The sequence below is a fragment of the Macrotis lagotis genome, chromosome X (assembly GCF_037893015.1).
Source record: "Macrotis lagotis isolate mMagLag1 chromosome X, bilby.v1.9.chrom.fasta, whole genome shotgun sequence".
Lineage (NCBI taxonomy): Eukaryota > Metazoa > Chordata > Mammalia > Peramelemorphia > Peramelidae > Macrotis > Macrotis lagotis.
Genome location: NC_133666.1, coordinates 255817828 through 255838237, shown reverse-complemented (window position 1 = coordinate 255838237; position 20410 = coordinate 255817828). Strand labels below are relative to the sequence as shown.

At 34.1% G+C, this 20410-nt stretch overlaps 1 protein-coding gene across 7 annotated transcripts in view; it reads right to left on the bottom strand.

Moving 5' to 3' along the window:
- Positions 1 to 20410, bottom strand: part of ADAMTS6 (ADAM metallopeptidase with thrombospondin type 1 motif 6) — a 336979-nt gene that overhangs the window by 115165 nt on the left and 201404 nt on the right. For all 7 annotated transcript variants that reach the window (XM_074202710.1, XM_074202713.1, XM_074202711.1 and 4 more), the window contains one exon: positions 14689 to 14830. In XM_074202710.1, coding sequence (XP_074058811.1) covers positions 14689 to 14830 — 142 coding nt within the window. The remainder of the gene's footprint in view (positions 1 to 14688; positions 14831 to 20410) is intronic.

Genomic DNA, 20410 nt, shown 5'->3' with positions numbered 1-20410 from the left:
ACACACTGAGACCCTTGTGGGAGTGCCCCAAAAGCTCAGGAAGCACCCCAAAAAAACAGACTTAGGCTGGGAAAATGAACAAAGAAACAAGAGGAAGACCATTGAGAAATATTTTGCAAATGAGCCCAAGAAGGATCAAAATACTCAGTCTGAAGATGAGGAAGCACAAGCTCCTGCATCTAAAGACTCCAAGAAAAAACAGAAATTGGGCTCAGGCTATGATAGAGCTCAAAAAAGACTTTGAAATTCAAATGAGGGAGTTGGAAGAAAAACTGGGAAAAGAAAGGAGAGAGATGCAGGAAAAACATGAAAATGAAGTCAGCAGCTTAGTCAAGAAAATCCAAAAAAATGCTGAAGAAAATAGCATGCTAAAAACCAGCTTAGGTCAAATGGATAAAACAGTTCAAAAAGTTATTGAGGAGAAGAATGCTTTAAAAAGCAAAATTGGCGAGATGGAAAAAGAGATAAGAAAACTCTCTGAGGAGAATAAATCCTTCAGACAAATAATAGAATTCAGGGAGATTGATGAAATTACCAGAAATCAGGAATCAATACTTCAAAACCAAAAAAATGAAAAATTAGAAGAAAATGTGAAATATCTCATTGGAAAAACAACTGATATGGAAAACAGACTTAGGAAAGATAATTTGAAAATTATTGGAATACCTGAAAGTCATGATCAGGAAAAGAGCCTTGACATTATTTTCAAAGAATTACTACAGGAAAATTGCCCTGATATTCTAGAAGCAGAGGGCAAAATAGAAATGGAGAGAATCCACCGATCCCCCCGAGAAAGAGATCCCAAAAAACCAACCCCCAGGAATATTATAGCCAAGTTCCAGAACTCCCAAGTCAAAGAGAAAATATTACAAGCAGCTAGAAGGACACAGTTCAAATATCGTGGAGCTGCAGTCAGGATCACACAGGACTTAGCAGCAGCTACATTGGAAGCTCGTAGGGCTTGGAATACAATATACCGGAAGGCAAAAGACCTTAGAATGCAGCCAAGAATGAACTACCCAGCAAGGCTGAATGTCCTCTTCCAGGGAAAAAGATGGACTTTCAATGAACCAGGGGAATTTCAAAGTTTCCTTTTGGAATGGCCAGAGCTGAGCAGAAGGTTTGATCTTCAGATACAGGACTCAGGTGAAGCATGGAGATTGGAGGAGAGGGGGAAAATATGAGGGACTTAATGAGGATGAACTGCATGTATAGAAAAATGATACTGATAATATTCATATGAACCATCTCAGTTAATAGAGCAGGTAGAGGGAGCTTTTATAGTTGAAGCACAGGAGAAAGCTGAATTCGAAAATAAAATATGGTGTAAAAATGGAGTCAATAAGAAAAAAAAGGGAAATGAAATGGGAGGAAGAAAAGGGAGAGGGGGAATAGTCCAAGCTATTTCACATAATAAGATTTTTTTTATTACAATGAGTTATTGCAATGATATGGAAGGAGGGAGGCAAGGGGGAATGAGGGAACCTCTGCTGTCATCAGAGATGGCTAGGAGAGGAAACAGCAAATATACTCAATGGGGTATAGACAACTGGAGTAAGAAGGAGGGGGGAGCAGGGGGAAGGGGTGGGGATGTGAATAAAGGAGGAGAGGATGGACCATGGCGGGACAGTGGTCAGATATAACACATTTTCTTTTTTTACTTCTTGCAAGGGGCTGGGATTAGATGGCTTGCCCAGGACCATAGGGCCAGGTGGATTCTGGGCCTAAGGGGTGGTATGGGGGCTCAGGGCTTCTTGGCCCCAGGACCAGGGATCTGTCTTCTGTGCCACTCAGCAACCCTACAGCAGAGTCAGAGTGAAAGGAGAGAGAAAATATAGTACATGGTAGTGGAGAAATACAAAAGGAGGGAGTTGCGATCAGCAATGGCAACATTGGAAAAATATGGAACTAACTTTTGTGATGGACTTATCATAAAGAATGTGATCCACTTACAACAGAGTTGATGATGTTGGAACAAAGACTGAAACACATTTTTTGTTATTATTATTTGGGGGAGGGTGCAGGGCAAGTGGGGCTGGGTGGCCTGCCTGGGGCCACATAGCAGGGTGATCATTGGGTGTCTGGGGCCGGATTTGGACCCAGGTGCTCCTGGCTCAAGGGCCAATGCTCTGTCTGCCACCCAGCCACCCCAACTATTATTACTATTTTATTTTATTTTGGGTCTTTTTTTTTCTTCTTTTTGGTTTTTGCAGGGCAGTGGGGATCGGGTGGCTTGCATGTCACATGGCTGGGTGATTATTGGGTTTACGAGGCTGGATATGGACTCGGGTGCTCCTGGCTCCAGGGCTGGTGCTTTGTCCATTGCACCACCTGGCCATACCTACAATTATTACTATTATTTTTTAATTTTAATTTTTTCTCCCCCCTTTACTTTTTTGCCCAAGCAAGTCTATCTATATTCATGGGGGAGGAGGGGTATTGTGTTTACTTGTAAACAAGTATATTTTATTAATGTAAAGAAAAACATTTGTACAAAATGAGAATAAAAAATAAATTAAAAAACCATAAAAAAAGAAAGGAAGGAAGGAAGGAAGGAAAGGAACGAAGGGAGGGAAGGAAGGAAGGTCATCTTTCAATATATTTAAGGTAGTGACATAATCACTCAATAATTACAATATAAATGATTATTCTTTAAGGATAACTAATATATTTATCACTCATTTTTGGTTTCTTTTTTCTGCCTCATAAAAAAAAATCTCCCAACAAAAAAGAACACTCAAGAGCATGTGAGTTCTAGTTCTGATTCTGCTTTATACTAATTACATAACCTTGAGCAAGTCACTTGCTCTCTTTGGGCCTCGGTGTCTTTATCTGTAAAACAATAATTCTCTTCTAGCTCTATGACCTTTCTTCAATATTTCAAGTGAAGCTCTGTGACTTGTGACCTGCATAGGATGGGTGGTGTGAGGATAAATTATGGCCAAGGGAGAATGGGGTTAGTCAACCCAAACTTCACCCTGCTAGTAGTTATATTTATATGAGTAGAGAAGATGAATAGTTTACTTTGTATGTAAGAATTGCACAGTTTGAAAGACCCTTGCATTTCTCTGCCATTTGGTTCCTAGCATTGTTCCAAAGTGAAAGAAAATATTTGAATAACCAAACAAAATGAGTTTGTTTGAGGGAAAATCCTCTGGTTTTCCTCTTTTCATTTTTGGGCTGGATTCTCATTAAAAAAAAAACCAGCATCTAACAATAAGTCATGAGTCAAGTAAAAAATGATTGATGACAGCTTAATTAGGTTAATCGTGCATAAAATATTACACAAAGCATCCTGCATGCTTCTCTGTGGGTTCTAAATCCAGATTTGACTTTGTTGTATTTTCTGTGAATTGAAAGATGAATGCAAACAAAAATTATCTTGTCACCAAAAATTTTTTTTAAAAAATTTACCTTGCAACTCTGAGTGGCAGAATGGTATTGAAGACATAAGTTGTCATATCTTAGCAGCAATTAGATGTAATTACCCTTTTATTTGTATAGTCATCTCAACAATTTATGCACATACCACCTTATAATTATAAACAAACAAGAAGAAAATGGAACTCTTAGATAGATTTTGTAGATGTGCAGAATATAACTGCCAATATGCTAACAGGGGCTTCTCTGATCCTAGCAGCAGCAATTTTCATTCAGCATAGGCAATTGTTCTCAACAAAATTAAAATGTATCTGCCTGAGTTCTTTAAATATTCTTACTTTCCCTCTGTTTCTCATTTTCCCTGGACATTAAAAAAAGGATGTGAAACTTTTAGGGTTTTTTTTCTGTTAATTAATTTGGTTCTCCCTTCTTACCTGCTAAGGAATATGTGAAATTTTATATACTGTGCATGTTTATAAACAACAAAGGCAAAGAAGGCAATTCTGCTTTTCTGGTAAAAATCAGAAACCCAGAATAACTTTTACAACTATTATATCAATAAGGAAACCAAATTAGGTGTCTGAGGATATAATGACTTCTTTATTGCTGGACTGGGTTTTGTTTTGTTTTTTTTTAAAGGTAGAGGTCATAAAAAAAAGATATAATCTTGCTCAAAGGTATCTGCCTGGGGCAACCCTTAGTCAGGGTCCTTGATTCTGGATTTGAGAGGCTCCCTTTGCTCTGATTATCTTATCACTAACATCCCTCAACAGCTGTCTCCAATAAAATAGCCTGAAAACCCAGGAGAACAAGGCCTTTGAAAGGTCAGGAGGAGAATCCTGATTAGAAAGTTTAGTTACCATTTCACCGCACAAAACAAAAATCAAGAACAACACATGGTGACCGGATGGCCCCATTCCAGGTGTTTAGTAACTATCAGATGAAAAGGGATAATGTATCCTCCAGTGACCTTAAATAGATTTTAATCCTATTGTGCAAGGAAAGAGAGTCAGAGCCCTAACCCAGAGTTCAACCTGGGTCATTTTAATAACTACTTACTAGCAAAGAAAACAAATGGAAGTGTTTCCTTTTTTAAAAAACAGCACTAATCAAGATGCAACCAAGAAAAAAAAAATTTGAAGACTATAGTGAGAAGGATCCATTATCAATATTAAATATAAAATGCTTCTGTTTCAATTGATCCACACCTAGTTAGAGAACAAAAACAAACAAAGATCTTTCCCTACTGGACAGGCTGATTCTACAATTTCTGAATGTCTTTATATATGAAGGAATTCTGATTAAAAAGATAATACCTCTGATTTGTTATCTTGCCTATTTCTACACCCAAATCAATGAACACCATTCTATGTGCAAGATCATCATAAAAAGTATTTTTATAATCACAGTTAAAAACATCCCAGTATTTAATAATTCTTCCCAACATGGACTTTTTTCCTGTTATTTAGTCATCTAGCTGGGTCTAGTGGTGCAAACAGGTAATCATTGCTATGGGTGCAGCTGAGGTTGATGGATTGCTTAAGTTCATAGTTAAGCTGCAGCAAGGCTAAGACTAATAATGTCCATACCATGTCCAGCACCAAGAGTGGGGAGCCACCAACCTGCCAAAAGAAGGGCAAACCAGCCCAGGTTGGAAATAGAGCTGGTGAGAGCTTCCAAATTGATAAATAGTGGAATCTGGCTCATGAGTGGCTGCTGCACTTCCAGATAACTGAGTCACATCATCGTTGTTGAGATAATCACCATCATTTTCCTAGCATTCGATAATTGGCATTTCCAATTGCAAGTTGTTTCTTAACTTACTATCAGTACAAGTGAAGAACAATTTGACATCAATCTTCACAACATAACAAATAATCCTTAGTTTTATGCTTTTTAAAAGTTATCACTCAGCTAAATTTTATTCTACTCATTTCAACTTCCTTTTCATAAATCCCATCTGCTAAACTTACAGTCATTTTTGCTGCTTTCTTCTCCAAAGTCTCTCTTTTTTTTTAAGGTTTTTGCAAGGCAAACGGGGTTAAGTGGCTTGCCCAAGGCCACACAGCTAGGTAATTATTAAGTGTCTGAGACTGCATTTGAACCCAGGTACTCCTGACTCCAAGGTTGGTGCTTTATCCACTATGCCACCTAGCCGCCCCTCAAAGTCTCTTTAAGGAAGGAGTATTCCAAGCCATATCCTAGGAGTTAAAAACTAAAATAGACTTTAGACTATGCTTTTTGGGTAAATGTCACATAAGTAATAAGTTTTGGAGCTGACTGAAAATCAGATTTTCTAATGTCAAGTCCTGTGTTCTTACCACTATGCAATTTTGGGTTCATTATCCTAGAGGTTTTGAAGAGTAGGAGTTTTAAGGATTCCCTCTTGCTCTTTATGAAGATAATTCTTCTTGGAAACTCCCTTTTTTCCATCTAGACAAGTGACAAACTGAAACAGAAAAGGGTGCCACTAACCCATATACAAGCATATCTCTGGCTATATATTTAGTTTTAAAATGTTTTACTGTATTTTTTGTTGTTAAATATTTCCCAATTACATTTTAATCTGGTTCTGGTGTACTTCATGTTGTGGATCACCTCTGGTCTAGTTCTATGATTTCACTGATGTAAGTGCTTCACATGAGCAAACTCCTTCTACCAATGCAGGTCCACAAGGATTGGTTTTATAGTTATCTGTAACAATGAAAACTTAAGTAACTCATTCAGTGTCAAACATCCAGTATTTATCAAAGGTAGAACCTGAACTCAGGTCCCTCTTTCTCTTGTTTCCCTCCTATGGGTGCTGTTAGCATCTTTAGGCCTACAGTCCTCAGGTTACAGTCACTCACTCTCAGTCTCTCACTTAGGTTATAGTCACATATTTATATGTATCACTGTAATATTATTCCTAAATAAATATTGTTATTATTTAGATTCCAAAATAAATGTAATGCATTTATTTGTAAGAAACTATCTAACCCTTATTTAATTGATGTATAAGTGAAAGTCAGTGATATATTGCTGTAACAAAGATGGCACAAGTGAGCATGAGAGACTCTTGTAATAAAGGCAGGCATTGCCTCTTCCCTAACTAGGAGCTCTCTAGCATAACTTCATGTCCACAGTGAAGAGAAAGGAAAAATGCTATTTATTGGAAAAGGCCTAGGAGCTCTGACTCCCACTAACCTTCTGCCTGTTTGCAGATTAGGTAGCAGAAAATTAGAAAAGGAAAGGAAAAGAAAAGAAAAAAGAAAGAAAGAAGAGAAGAGAGAAGAGAAGAGAAGAGAAGAGAAGAGAAGAGAAGAGAAGAGAAGAGAAGAGAAGAGAAGAGAAGAGAAGAGAAGAGAAGAGAAGAGAAGAGAAAAAAAAGCAGTCTGGCAAGGTTACTGGCCTCACAGGCCAAACATTCCTAGAATATTCCTGAGCTTCCTTGAGATAAAAAGTCAAACTACAGTAAGAGTAGACATAGAGGCAGCAGTGAATACATGGTATCCCCAAACCCGAGTCCTTGCCACATTTCTGCAGCTAAGCAGATCAACCATTACAGATTTCACCTTGCATCCAAGAAGCTTTTACAAATCTCCATAAGGTAGACAACACTAAACTGTTTTCTTTTTTTCCTATCACTGGGGACATGAGTTCTAAAGGTTCTTTTGCAGATATGCTAAGGAATTAGGGAGTATCTGGGTGAAATTAGTTTATACTTTTGTAACCTGTTAGGGATTGCACCCATTGGTGAATGAAGGGTAGAGTTAGCTTCTACTATTTGATTCTTATTTGTTTTTTTATTGTTGTTTTCATATTATAACTAAATAGGGTTTTTGTTAATGGATTGGTGATCCTTGCATAACCTGACATTAGAATTCTAATGAATGGGGTGGAATAAATTATCTCAATAAATGATAATTTCAAACATGCAAACCTCAAAAATAAAGTTAGGCATCCCAGAGACTTTGGAAGAATCCAGCTGCTGCTGATTTAATTTAGAACAAATAATTGCTAAGGGAAAAAAGCACTAAAGCTGTATTATTATCAATAAGCATATTCAACATATAGCATAAAAAGATAACAAAAAAGACATAATTTAATGGCTTCAAAATTATGTTATTGCTGTATTCTTTTCATTGATTCCATCACATTTCAAACAAATTCTACCGTGGACTACTTTGACTTTCCTTCTATTTTAAAATTGAAATTATAGAATCCCAAATTTTGTCCAATGAAACATTATGCGCATCATAGTGTTACTATTTACTGGTGTTTCCCTACAAAATGAGTTAGACCCACCCCTCCACCCCACCCCCCCACCTTGAGCAGCTAGGTAGTATAATGGATAGAGTGCTGAGCCTATAGTTAGGAAGAATTGAGTTCAAATCCAGCCTCAGACATTTCCTAGTTGTGTGATTCTGGGCAAGTCATTTAACCCTGCTTGCTTGAGTTTCCTCATCTGGAAAATGAGTTGGAAAAGAAAATGGCAAACCACTCTGGTACTTTTGCCAAGAAAAGCCCAAATAGGGACACAAAAAAAGCCAGACATGAATGGAACAACAACTACCACCACTACAACTTCTGATATGTCTCCACAGCATCTCCCCAGCCTTTAGTTTCCCAGTGGTACCAGAACTTTATTGGTCCCTACTTCCACATGTATCTTCCTAATTCTCCAAGGGCACAAAAAGTCCCAACTATGAAGTAGGAACAAGCACCTTTGACTTGGTAGATTTATGAAGTCCATGTATCCCTATATCTTTCTACTGATCTAATCTACTGATTAGAACCCTGATCTAATTATTACTTTGAGGATAGGAATTACTATTATGCAGACTATGTCCAGAGTAGCTCAGTGCCACTGAATACTTATTGTATAACAATGTTAGGTCAAAGTAAAACTTTTATTTACTGTTTAATAACTTGAAAGTGCCTCATTTCATCTCAGAATCAAATCAAAGAATGCTGGTTTCAGAGTCATCTCTATCATTAAGCAAATTTTATAGTAGAAAATAGTCCTGTAAATAACATTTCTGCTAAAAGAGTAATAATTATAGCTAGCCCTTTATGTAACATTTTTAGATTTACAAAGCAATAAGAAGCAAGAATTTCACAAAAGTCTCCAGTTTTGCAACATGGTTTTCTAAAGTATGATCTCTATTTGTTCCAGAGGGGATTCTGGATCTTAGAAACCTTATAATTTTCTGCATAATAGTAAATAAGGGAGCACTAAAAGTTTTGCTGTATTCACTCAAAGTAATATGACAGCAGGTTCAGGAACACTGAACAATTTAACATTTATTTTAAACCTATGTCAGCACTGATTATTTTGATAACAAAATACATACTATAATGAGATATTTTTATTTGTATGTCTAATTTTTTTTCTGAAGGCTTGGAACAATGCCACATATATGTTAAGATTTTACCTTCTTTTAAAGGAGTAATTTTTCATTGCATTGAAGGAACTACTTTTAATGAAGGAAGAAATGCATTCATTCATTCAATGAAGCAATCACAAAGTAGAAGCATCAATCTAGAGCTGCATCTGGCTTTAATTTTAGCAGGCTGTTCCAAAATTTTCCATGGAGGACCATGACAGGGATGGCAAGGGGAGAAGGATAGAGGAAAAGAAACAAAGTTTAGAGCTCTAAATCTGTGATCTTTGGTCAGAGATTCACATTCACTTGGAAAAGCAAATCCAATAATGTGTAAGCTTATTAACTAAAATTTACAAGTCACATTCTAACTTTTCTGATAACCCTCCAAATGAAGAATGCATCTATTAGAAGACTCCAAGTGCCCCACAGATCAAAGTTTGGACCCCACAGACTCTTTGGGAGAAGCATAGAACCAAATCTGAAACATATGAATGGAGGACACCAGTATTCATATGGCATTCACTCACTCTTTTATATAGCATTCATATATTTATATAGCATTCATCCCATTCTTTTACTGCTAGACAGTGCTAGACAGGAGAACCTGTCTCCAGGGATAAGATGAAGTTGTTTCTAGAAAATGTGATAAGGATTTGGTGATCAATATCAGACTATGGGCGATACTTTGTCTAACAATACTTATGATAAAGAAAGAAAAGCAAAACACAATATACCAAAAAATGTTTATGTGTTAGTTCTAAGTCCTCTCAGGCTGTGAAAAAACTTCACAGATAATAAAATGCACCACAGCGAGGTCAACCATGTGCCAACACTAATAAGATCTATAAAATTTCTGAGGTTTTGTCTGGGGCCTTATGTCTATCTGTAGACCAGCTCTGTCCTGATGCTAACCAGTAAACTATGCACTGTTTATTGTTAACATATATTGAACCACTAAAGCTATTTTGAAATAATGTTTGGGGCATGATTTAAACTGACAAAACAAGGAAATTCAGAGTTAAGCCTGAGCTAAGAGTCCTGAATTCATCCATTTACTTAAAAATCACTTTACACTTTAGTGTAAAATCAATAGGATCACTCACAGTCTAGACTCCTCATAATGTGCAGGTATAATAGTGAGTATATTGGTATTAAAATAATTTCTGACTTTAACATTATTAATGCAGATTATTATTTCAGTGTATTTTGCATAATACAGGTTTTCTACTTCTTTTTTATCAGGAAAGAAAGATCAAAACAAAAAGCACAAAAAAAGATGACAGGCCAAGTACATTCCTTCAGGAAGTGATAGGCACAAATGAGAAAATATATATAAAGTATTGTGAAAGCCTTCATGTACCATAGTAATATTAGTTATTATTATAGCATTTATTATAGTTGCATGATATCATATTTATGTATGCAATGCTATGAAATGCAGATGACTATAATACATTATAATAGTTAACACTTATAAAAAGTAAACACTTTTGGATATAGTTGCTTTATTTGTGGGTTCCTTCAGTAGGAAGTTCAAGTTACTTAAGAAGCTTAGTAACATCACTTAGTAATCACTTAGTAACATCACTACTACAGACCTAGCATATTTTTTAAATAATCTGTGATATCGCACTTTTCATGCTGTTGGCATGATGTTTCCTTGAAGAGACCCTATCTCTAAACATATGAGAAAGTGAAATTCATTCATACAATCTATTGAAAAGAAATTCAAACCCAATATTCAGGGTTTTAGACAACTTAAATATTTTTATACCTCGGAATATTCTCGATTCTTCAAGTACCTTTGTGGCCCTAAGGAAGCTCTAGTCTTACCCTTCTCTTCCAGACATGAATAGCATAGAAGAGGGGCTTGGTTTTTTGGAGAATTTCCTAAACAAACAAATAAACAAATAAAACCCTGAGAGTCAGCTTCCACTGGGCAAGGAGTGATAAAATCATAAACTGTCCCCTAAAACAAGGAATATATGGTACCCTTAATTTACTATGCACATTCATTATAGCTAGTGGAAAAAACACATGACTAGGAAAGAGTGTGGAGTTTCAGATCAAGCTATACCAACCATTTGAGAGCTTAAAAAAGTAAGCTTTCCCATCTATATGCTGTGGAAATGAATGAAGCACTTCACCAAAGGATTTTAAATTTTTTCAAGAAAAAATGGATGGTAAATTCAAGACTTCATTATTTGGTCATTTTTAAACTTATAGTATTTTATCATTTTACAAATTCATTCATGACAACAATCACTTTTCTCCTACTTCTGAAATATATGGGAATCATAGCCAAGACTCAACCCCAGAACAATAATGAAGAAACGATGAAAAATATTTTATGTGAGTTCACAAATTTGATCAACATATAAACTGATGAATCTTCTACTGTAAAGATTTGAAGCAGGATTTCTGAGGGTTATGAATGTGGTACATGGCAGCCACTATATTGACCACACAGTGACCAAAAGTTGGAAGCACCAGAGAGTAGATAAGTGTGGTCACTGCTGTGGTTCCCATGAACCACATCTCTTGTCATTAGAAATCCTGTCTGAACACCACATCGAGTACAAGGACAGAGTGGAAGGAAAGATCTGAGCAACCTTTCCTAAATCCCCAACTTCATAAAGTATTCTTAATCTGAATAAACTGGATAGAATCCAGCAATGACCCAACTGCAAGGATGGATGTCTGCTCCCTCTTGGCACTCACATTCATATGGAAGATATATTAAAAAGATTTACCAATTTTCAGTTACTTGCCAGGCACTAGGCTGATCAAAATATAGATGACTTCTTCATTCTTGAAGGCCATTATCAGATGTGTGCCTTATTTACCTGATGAAATTGACTATGTGAACTACACTGTGGTTTGTTTTCTAAAATGGCATTATAAAGATTTTTAAATCCTGAAAATCTACCAGTAACAACAGCTGTGTAAATACAGTTCTATTCAGCTTTTCCGCCACATACTTACTTACTAGACAGTAGCAATTGTCTAGCATATATTTAGATGCTCATTAAAAAATGGACTTTTGACCCAACATACTAGATTCTTCACTGCAAGTTTTTTCTTTTTTTTTTTTAATGTAACTCTCTAAGCAAGTATATGAGCTTAAGGAAACTAATTTTCTTTTTTTTTTCTTTTCTTTTTTTTTTTTTTAGGTTTTTTGCAAGGCAAATGGGGTTAAGTGGCTTGCCCAAGGCCACACAGCTAGGTATTTATTAAGTATCCGAGGCTGAATTTGAACTCCTAACTCCAGGGCTGGTGCTCTATCCACTGCACCACCTAGCCGCCCTGGAAACTAATTTTCTAATGAATAGGTATGGGCACAGTTGAAATACATATTTGTAACATGCATGTTGATCTGTGCAGAACTTCTAATCTAATTTCAGAGTTGAAAACACAGTGCACATTTTATTAATACAAGATCTAAAGAAGTAATAAAAAAATAAATAAAATAATAAAAAATAAACAGAATGTATTCAGTTCATTCATATGTAACTAGCCTGATTTTCTAGTATTTAAATACTCAGTTACAACTGATGTGAATGACAATTTTATTCATGAAAAGATAACAGATGCAAGTTAAAATATTACTTTGAGGAATAACACCCAAGGATTACCTAGTTTTCTATTTTATTGACAATACAGATCAATATATACAAAAATATAGAAATTAACATAAGTATATAGAGGGAAAAACAATATTCCAAACTACAGTTTGAGATTCACATTATCCTTGACAATAAAGAAAAGTAAAAGCATGAATAAATAATATAATCTAATAGATAATACAGATAATCTAAAAGATCCATTTGGTCATTAATTTCAGCTCTATGGAGTTAAGCCTTAACTAACAAATCTTATTTACTTTCACAGATTAATGAAATCATAGAAAGAACAGAGTAACATAACAATCAGTTCCCTTCAGTTCAAATGTCTTCTCTATGTAAATGATTCCCAAATCTAAATATCCAGCCTTAATATCTTCTGTGAGAGTCTTCCTCAAAGAACCAACTACCATTTAAACATTTTCCAGTGGATGTCCCATAAGCATTTCAAACTTAGCAAGTCTCAATCAGAACTCTTCTTTCTCTTCAAATCTTTCTCATTCATTTCCCAATTCCTGTCAAGGATACTCTATCCTTCCAGTCACTCAGTTTCATAATCTCTTCATAATTCTTGACTCTTCATTCTCCTTCATCCTTCATATCTAGTCACTTGTAAAGTCCTATAAAATCTACTTCTAAAACTATTCTTTCCCCCTTTCTTTCCTCTCATGCCACAGCTTCCCTAGTTCATAAATTTTGTGTAGCCTCTTAATTGATCAAGCTACTTCTAGGCTCTCCCCACTCCAATTGATCTACTAAGTCATATTCCTAAACATCAAGTCTGACCATGTAAAACTCTGCTTCAAAAATGGTTCCCTATTTCCTCTAAGAAAAAATACAAATTCATCTGTTTGCACTTTGAAATCTCCAGACTCCAGCTAACTTTCTATGTTTATTCTTTATGTTTTTCAGAAATGATAATTCCAGCATAACAGACCTATTTGCTGTCCCTTCTATGTCCTCATGTGTTATATTCCATTTCCAATGTCCATGTCTTTGCTCAGGTTGTCACACACCTAGAATGTGAGAGACACATTCCCTTCTCATCTCTTCCTTTTGATTCTCTAGCTCCCTCTTACTTAATTCAAGTGAATTTTCTTCCTATTGCTTCCCCAATAGAATGTAAACTCTTTGCAAGGAGGGACTCTGTGGTTTGGAGGGTCTTTGTCTTTGCCTCCCTAGAATCGCACATAATAGATGTTTAAGATATCCTCGTTGATTGACTGACGCAATGAAATAAACGTTAAGTAGATATGTGAAGATTTTAAAGAAGACAAAAGAAAGGAAAAAAACTTGCTCAAGGACCTCAAAGAATTTGTCAGTCACATACAATCTTTATATCTCCTGCACAAAATGGCAAGTCTGCCCAAGAATGGTACTATATTTGTTATCCCAAGGGGATTAAAAACCAATTCCCTTTGTATTGGAGACCAATAGGAGTAACTGGTATAAATAAACTGAGTACACCTTTTAGTCTAAATAAACTGAAACTTTTAATTCCTTTTAATGTTACCAAAAATATTTTTTAAAAACATTCCCACAGATAAGAGAAATTCAAAATTACTAGAATTTTAAAAGACAATTATTTCCTTCAAATATATTTATAAGTTTCATTCATTCAATAAATATAAAACAAATATACCCTCTATATCCACAACACTGTGCAAGGCAGGCTAATTTTTTAATCTAAAGTTTAGGAAGAAACCAACCAAACATTCCATGCTGGTACACACATTGCTACTTCATAAGGCAGATGTGGAAAGATAATCAATTGGATGCCAGCATTTTTTCATAGTCATCTTTTTGTTTGTTTTATTCTTTGAGATCATGTCATTTTGGCCCTGCCTAAGGATTTGCTTGAGTGTGGGTAGTGGGTAAAGCAACAGCTGAATGACCTCAGTACTAACAACTATGAATTGAAACAATTCTAACTAATTTGAAAGTGCCTATTAGATTAAAATTAAAAAAGAAAAAAAAAGTAGAGAAAGGATTTCAAAGCCATTGGGGTTTTTTTGAACACCATAAACTTAACACATAAAAATAAAAATATTGGAAGCTATTAAGAGTCTTCTTGCTTTCTTGAAAGGAACTAGCCAACTCAATATCATTCAACAGCTGAGAATAGTGAATATACAAATCAGGGGAAAAAAGATGCAATTTTAACTTTTTAGGCTATATTTTTATTGCGAGTGTTACTCAAACAACAAGGTAAACATGCAACAAATGGTTCCATCTAACTCAACAGTTGTGTCATGAATGGACAAATATGCAAATGACTAAGCAGTACACTAAGCATAAGTATTAAGACTTCTTACCCCATATTTACACTGACGGGATGTTGCTCCATACTGGAAACGACACTGCTCATCAGCATCATACACCTGACCTGGGGCCACAGCTGGATAAAGAAAGTCACGCTTGGGAGGCTCATTATCAAGGCAAGTACCACGGCCTGAACTGTTCAACATAAAGGATCAAAGGAGATTAGGTACTCTGTGGACTCTTTCAGTCAGAATTATGATACCACGCACTGAGTTCTTTGTTTTAATATGCTTGAACACATGAAGAAATATACTCTACTTGTAAATAATCCCACAGTAGGGTGAAATATTTGTGCTAAAGTTTTACTGTTAGTTAGGGATAAGAGATCCAAATAGTCATGTTTTTCCATGACTAATACACACAAAAACCTCCTTAGGTGATAATCCAAATATCATATTGTTCTTTAAAACAATGATTTAAAGTAAGTTTTGGAAACAAGGAAAATAAAATTTCATATTTGCTCTAAGCCTCTTGTTTGTTTTCAATGAAAACATAGCCACATCTGGTTGTAGAATTAAAAACATGAAATGTGGCAAGTAACAAAAATGTGGTTTGTAACCCTTAACAACTTAATCTATGTAACTCCACTTGAGGCAGAAAAAAGAAATTCTGTGATCAGACATGTCCATCTGAGCTGGAAAAATACCAACAATAAATGGACAGAATGAAAGCATAGGGCCAAGAGCCAAAAGTCTCTGCTCAAATGCAGTAAATGTGTTGAGTCTCTAAGAAATTTCATATTTTAGCTAAGGTCATCAGTGTTGAAAAAATGAAAACATTCTCTCTTTATAATCTCTGCTTTTCAAAGTATGTCTGCCCTTCAACACAATAGTTTAATTTGGTGGAACAAATAATATAAAGGTCATTAAAAACCAGACAGAGTGCCTTCATTTAAAGGGCTTTATGCTTTGCAAAATATAATTGTTCATTTTTATTTAGTCAGTGTGCATAAAATAGGACAGATGCTTTTTTACTTTCATTTCACATGTGAATAAGTTAGAATTTTTAAAGAATTCTTATGCCAACATTTAAACATTTTTTCCAACATTCCTGTCAATTGTGCCAGCCCTAGTTTTTTTTTTCCAAATCTTTTCCATCTACATTGCCAAAGGAAAATAATTTCACAAGTAGCAATTCTACAACTGTTATTTGGGACAGCTCAAACTTTCATTTAAAGATAAGTAAAAAGAGACACATTTTATAATAATGCATTTCACAAACATTTCATAAATTCATCACATTCAAATGATATTAAAAAAATTCATCTACTAATTAGAATTTAAGTATTGTAGCAAATTAAAATAATTTTCAAAACTGAATCATATTTCTGAGATCAAAGACATCAATGATAGTAAACTCCATGTCAATCTCTACACCTTTTTTGTCTTTCTCTTTTTTTCTGCGATTTAAAAAAAAATAGACAAAATAGAATTGTTCAAACATGGCATAGCAGTCTATCTCAAAATATGGTGTATTATCTTAGAAATGAATCATGGGAATCAGCATAATTATCACTTTTACAAGTTGAGTTATTTCTTGACTGGCAAAAGAAAATTTGTTGTTTCCATAAGATCTTGGGGAATATGGTGCTAACACAGAAAGGCTTTTATTATTGGCTAATGCCATAATCTCTCATGTCAATGCAGAAATCATTTTTGTGGAGGAAAGAATATCTTCTCCAGCAACTTGGTAAATAAAGTAGTTTACATTTCCATTATATAGAAACACTTTGTTATCCCTGATTTTGAAATCTTCTTTTAAGTATTGCTCCAGAAATTACCCTGTGCTCAGGACAGGTGAGGATTTAGGCTAGCTGAATGAAAAAGAATACCAATTTCATGCATTTTTTTTCCTCAGTATGATTTTCATGGTTGTAGGCAGGCTGGCTTTAGAAATATGTGATTCCATATCATGTTCACAGTTTTATAAGATTGTTAGTGAATCCAAAAGTTCAAAATATATTTAAAAGAAAAATTTTTGATAAGAAAAAATATTAAGTACAATGAAACAGCAAGTTACCATAAGGTTACCTTGTTGATTTTCAACAGGAATAGGCTACTTTAATTAATAGAGATATTTTCCTGTCATTTTACTTAGAATATTATCATGAGCATATCTTATTAATAACGATATTAACAAAATTTTGCTGTATTTCCATGAAGAAACTTTGTAAAAATATATAGTGAAATGTTAGAAAGAAAATTAAATGTATAACAACAGCCAAAAAAACAAGAAAAAGATCATGGAATATATTTAACTTGTGGCTTCCACTTTGAATCTGCTTGAAATCAACCGTTTAATTATTTTCTATTGCTTAATGTCATTTAACTTGGCTTTATAAAGGAAAGAAAAGGAAGGAAGGAAGGAAGGAAGGAAGGAAGGAAGGAAGGAAGGAAGGAAGGAAGGAAGGAAGGAAGGAAGGAGAAAAGAGAGGAGAGAAAAAAAGAAGAAAGATGATAGTAGAGGGGAAAAATTAAAAATTAAACTTGGGAAATAGAAAAGAAAAGATTTAAGTCAACAACATACAACTTCAGAAAAGAGCTTATTGCCAGAGAGAGTGATCCTTGAAGGGTTCAATTCCCCAAGAGAAAAATGGTGGTAGCAAACTGGGCAACTTGTTAAATTTTGTGACTGAAGCAACAATTGCCTCACTTAAACATTTATTCCATCCATATTCTCATGATAGCAACACAAAAATGTTGTCCAAAATATAGTTATTGTTTCTAGGATCTCTCAACAAAGAGAGGGAGACCTAGTCATTGGCATAGTCATTTTGCCTAGACCTTAACACAGACTAATCCAAAATAATCACCTAACTTTTAGAGCTTTATTTAGAAACACTTCATGTTCTATTGAGTTTTATATTTTGTCTGAATAAAGACTTGTACAGTTTTTTTGTTTTGTATTGAAAAATCATTGTACAACAATATGTAGGAGCAAAAGATTAAATATATAACATGATATGTTACAAGAAGAGACTGTCAGGCATTTACTAAAATCTGTCATTATTAGTATTTCTAGTCATTGAATCTGAATTCCCTTATCAATTAAATTAGTTAAAAAACACCTCTAAATCATTTACAAGAATTATAAACAACATAGAGACATTATAGCAACTGAATAAAGATTATTTTGGGGGTGGAGGGGAGAGTCATCATCATCATCATCATCCTCTAAACAATTAATCAACAAGCAGTTATTAAGCATCTACTTTGTATAAGGAGTAAAAGGTACTGAGGATACAAAAGCAAAAATGATACCATCTATGCCTTCATATTGTTTCCATTCTAATTTGTAAATATAATTTTTTAAAGATATTGATACAATTTATTTTAATAAAGACAAGGAGCTACTTGCTTTCGTTTTCTCATTGTAAATATTCAATCTTGTTGATGAATTAAATGAATGGTGAATTAAGAGACCACTTAATTTGTCTTTGCAAATAGAACAAATTTTTTACTAGTCTAAAAAGATTTAACCTAGTACCCCTCCATATACAGAAATGACAATCTTTCTTTTTAAAAATCAGCATTTTGTAAAATATTACTGGTCTCGATTATATATATATATATATATATATATATATATATATATATATATCATCTGGAGACTGACTTATTTGGCCTTGTGCTTTATATAATAATCCTACCATCCTATCTTGTATGAATTAAAAAATTTTTTTTGCTTGTTTTTAGTTTATTTTTGCAAGGCAAATGGGATTAAGTGACTTGCCCAAGGTCACACAGCTAAGTAATTAATAAGTAGCTGAGACCAGATTTGAACTCAAGTCCTCTTGACTCCAGAGCCAGTGCTCTATCCACTGTGCCACCTTGCACCCTGAATTGCAAAATCTTAATAAGAATAATAGGTGGCTGGAGTATTTGGATTAACTAAATTGGAGCATTCAAAGCAGAAAAAAATTCTTTCTTGAAAAATGTTTCTGAAATTCCACATTCTAGTAGGATATGTATATTTTTATCTTTTCTTGATGACTGAAAAACTTATGATGTACAAAAATAATTATTCTAAACAAGAATGTTTTGCATTTTGCAATAAAATTGCATTTAATTAAAAGTTAAGTCATTGCATAAACTTGTTTTCATGTCACTTGTCTCTTTTACATAAAGGTTAAATACAAAAAAACTCAAATTTGCCTATGATTCTGGTTATGATTCATGTGGTTTTCCTATATAAATACTTAGGTCATTGTATTCAGCAATACTACTAGCAATAATAGTTATAAAAAAATAATCTTGTGTTAAAGCTTTTTTAAATAGACAAAAGTATTTATAAATAATAATTATTCATATAGTGGGTGGTATTCAAAATTTTTCCATTCTGTAGAGACAATTTTCACTCACTACTAAATAACTTTAAGATGACAATAGTACATTATTATAATAGAAAATAAAATATTTTGACCAAGCTAATATATTCTTGGCCTTAATATATTCAGACATGATTCAGGGTATTAGGGAATGTGAGAATCCAAGAGATCTAAAGTGCAAAGTCTTATCACTGAGGAAACTAAAGCACAGAGAAGTTCATTGAATTGCCTAAGGTCACATGACAAGATTGTAGAATATGCAGGGAGTAAACTTAGTTTCTTGGTTTTCAGTCATATGTCTTTATATTTTTCCAGTGGAAAGAGTGTTGGGTCTAAAGTCAAAGCAAGCCACTTCACCTCCCTGAACCTCAGTTTTCTCATCTGTAAAAAGAATGGTGGGAATAGAAGGCCTCTGCATTTTCTTCCAGTTCTAAATCTATGATCCTATTATTTTATTTGCTTCACAACTAATAATTAAACTCCAGTTTACATCCATAACAGAAAAGAAAATGAGCAAATTCAGGGACTGTTTTTATTTACACTTCTACTCTTCAGGCTAATTCTGGTGGTATATTTGCCTTTCTACAAGTATCATATTTCACACCAGGGATTCAAAGTCAATAATACTTTTATGTTTTCACAACTCTAACTAGACATATTATATTTCTTACATAGATAATTAGCCTGGAAAATAAGAACAAAAAACAGAATCATGATTTGTAGGTTTGCTAAATAGTTGAAATTGACTTGCAGAGTATATAATTATTCCTGATTATATTTTTCAATTTGCTTTTACTAAGAAAAATTTTATTGTGATTGTTAGACCTGTAGTGTAAAACAGAAGACTGAAGTCAAATGTTTCTTTTTGACTTTTTTCAAAACTTTACTATGAAAAAGGCAATGCTTTTGTGCCATCTCAAAAAAAACCCACCAGAAATCCCATAAAATATTTTAAAGTTACTAAAATGAAGCAAAAAAGAAAAAAATAGGGACAGGATTATCATAATCCATTATGTATAAAGACAATACATTTGTAGGGGCTGTTCTATCAATATTTATATAGAATTGAAATCATAATATCCTCTATCTCAAATCACCCTAACTCAAACCTCTATTTCTTCAGTACCACAGGTAATGAGAATAGTAGCCAAGATCAATATAATCAGACTAGATTTTTTTTTCAGGTTGCAAGAACATGCTATTCTAATTAATTTGTCTTTGTTCTTTCTTTTACCCAACATTAAAATATGGCATAAAAAAATAGATGCATAATAAAAATGGAAGCTTCTCACAAAAATGGAGGGAAAACTGCAAAGTTATTTTCTGAGGCATGCTAAAACTTGAAAAAATAAAATCAAAATGTTAAAAAAAATTTAATTCTGCAAAAA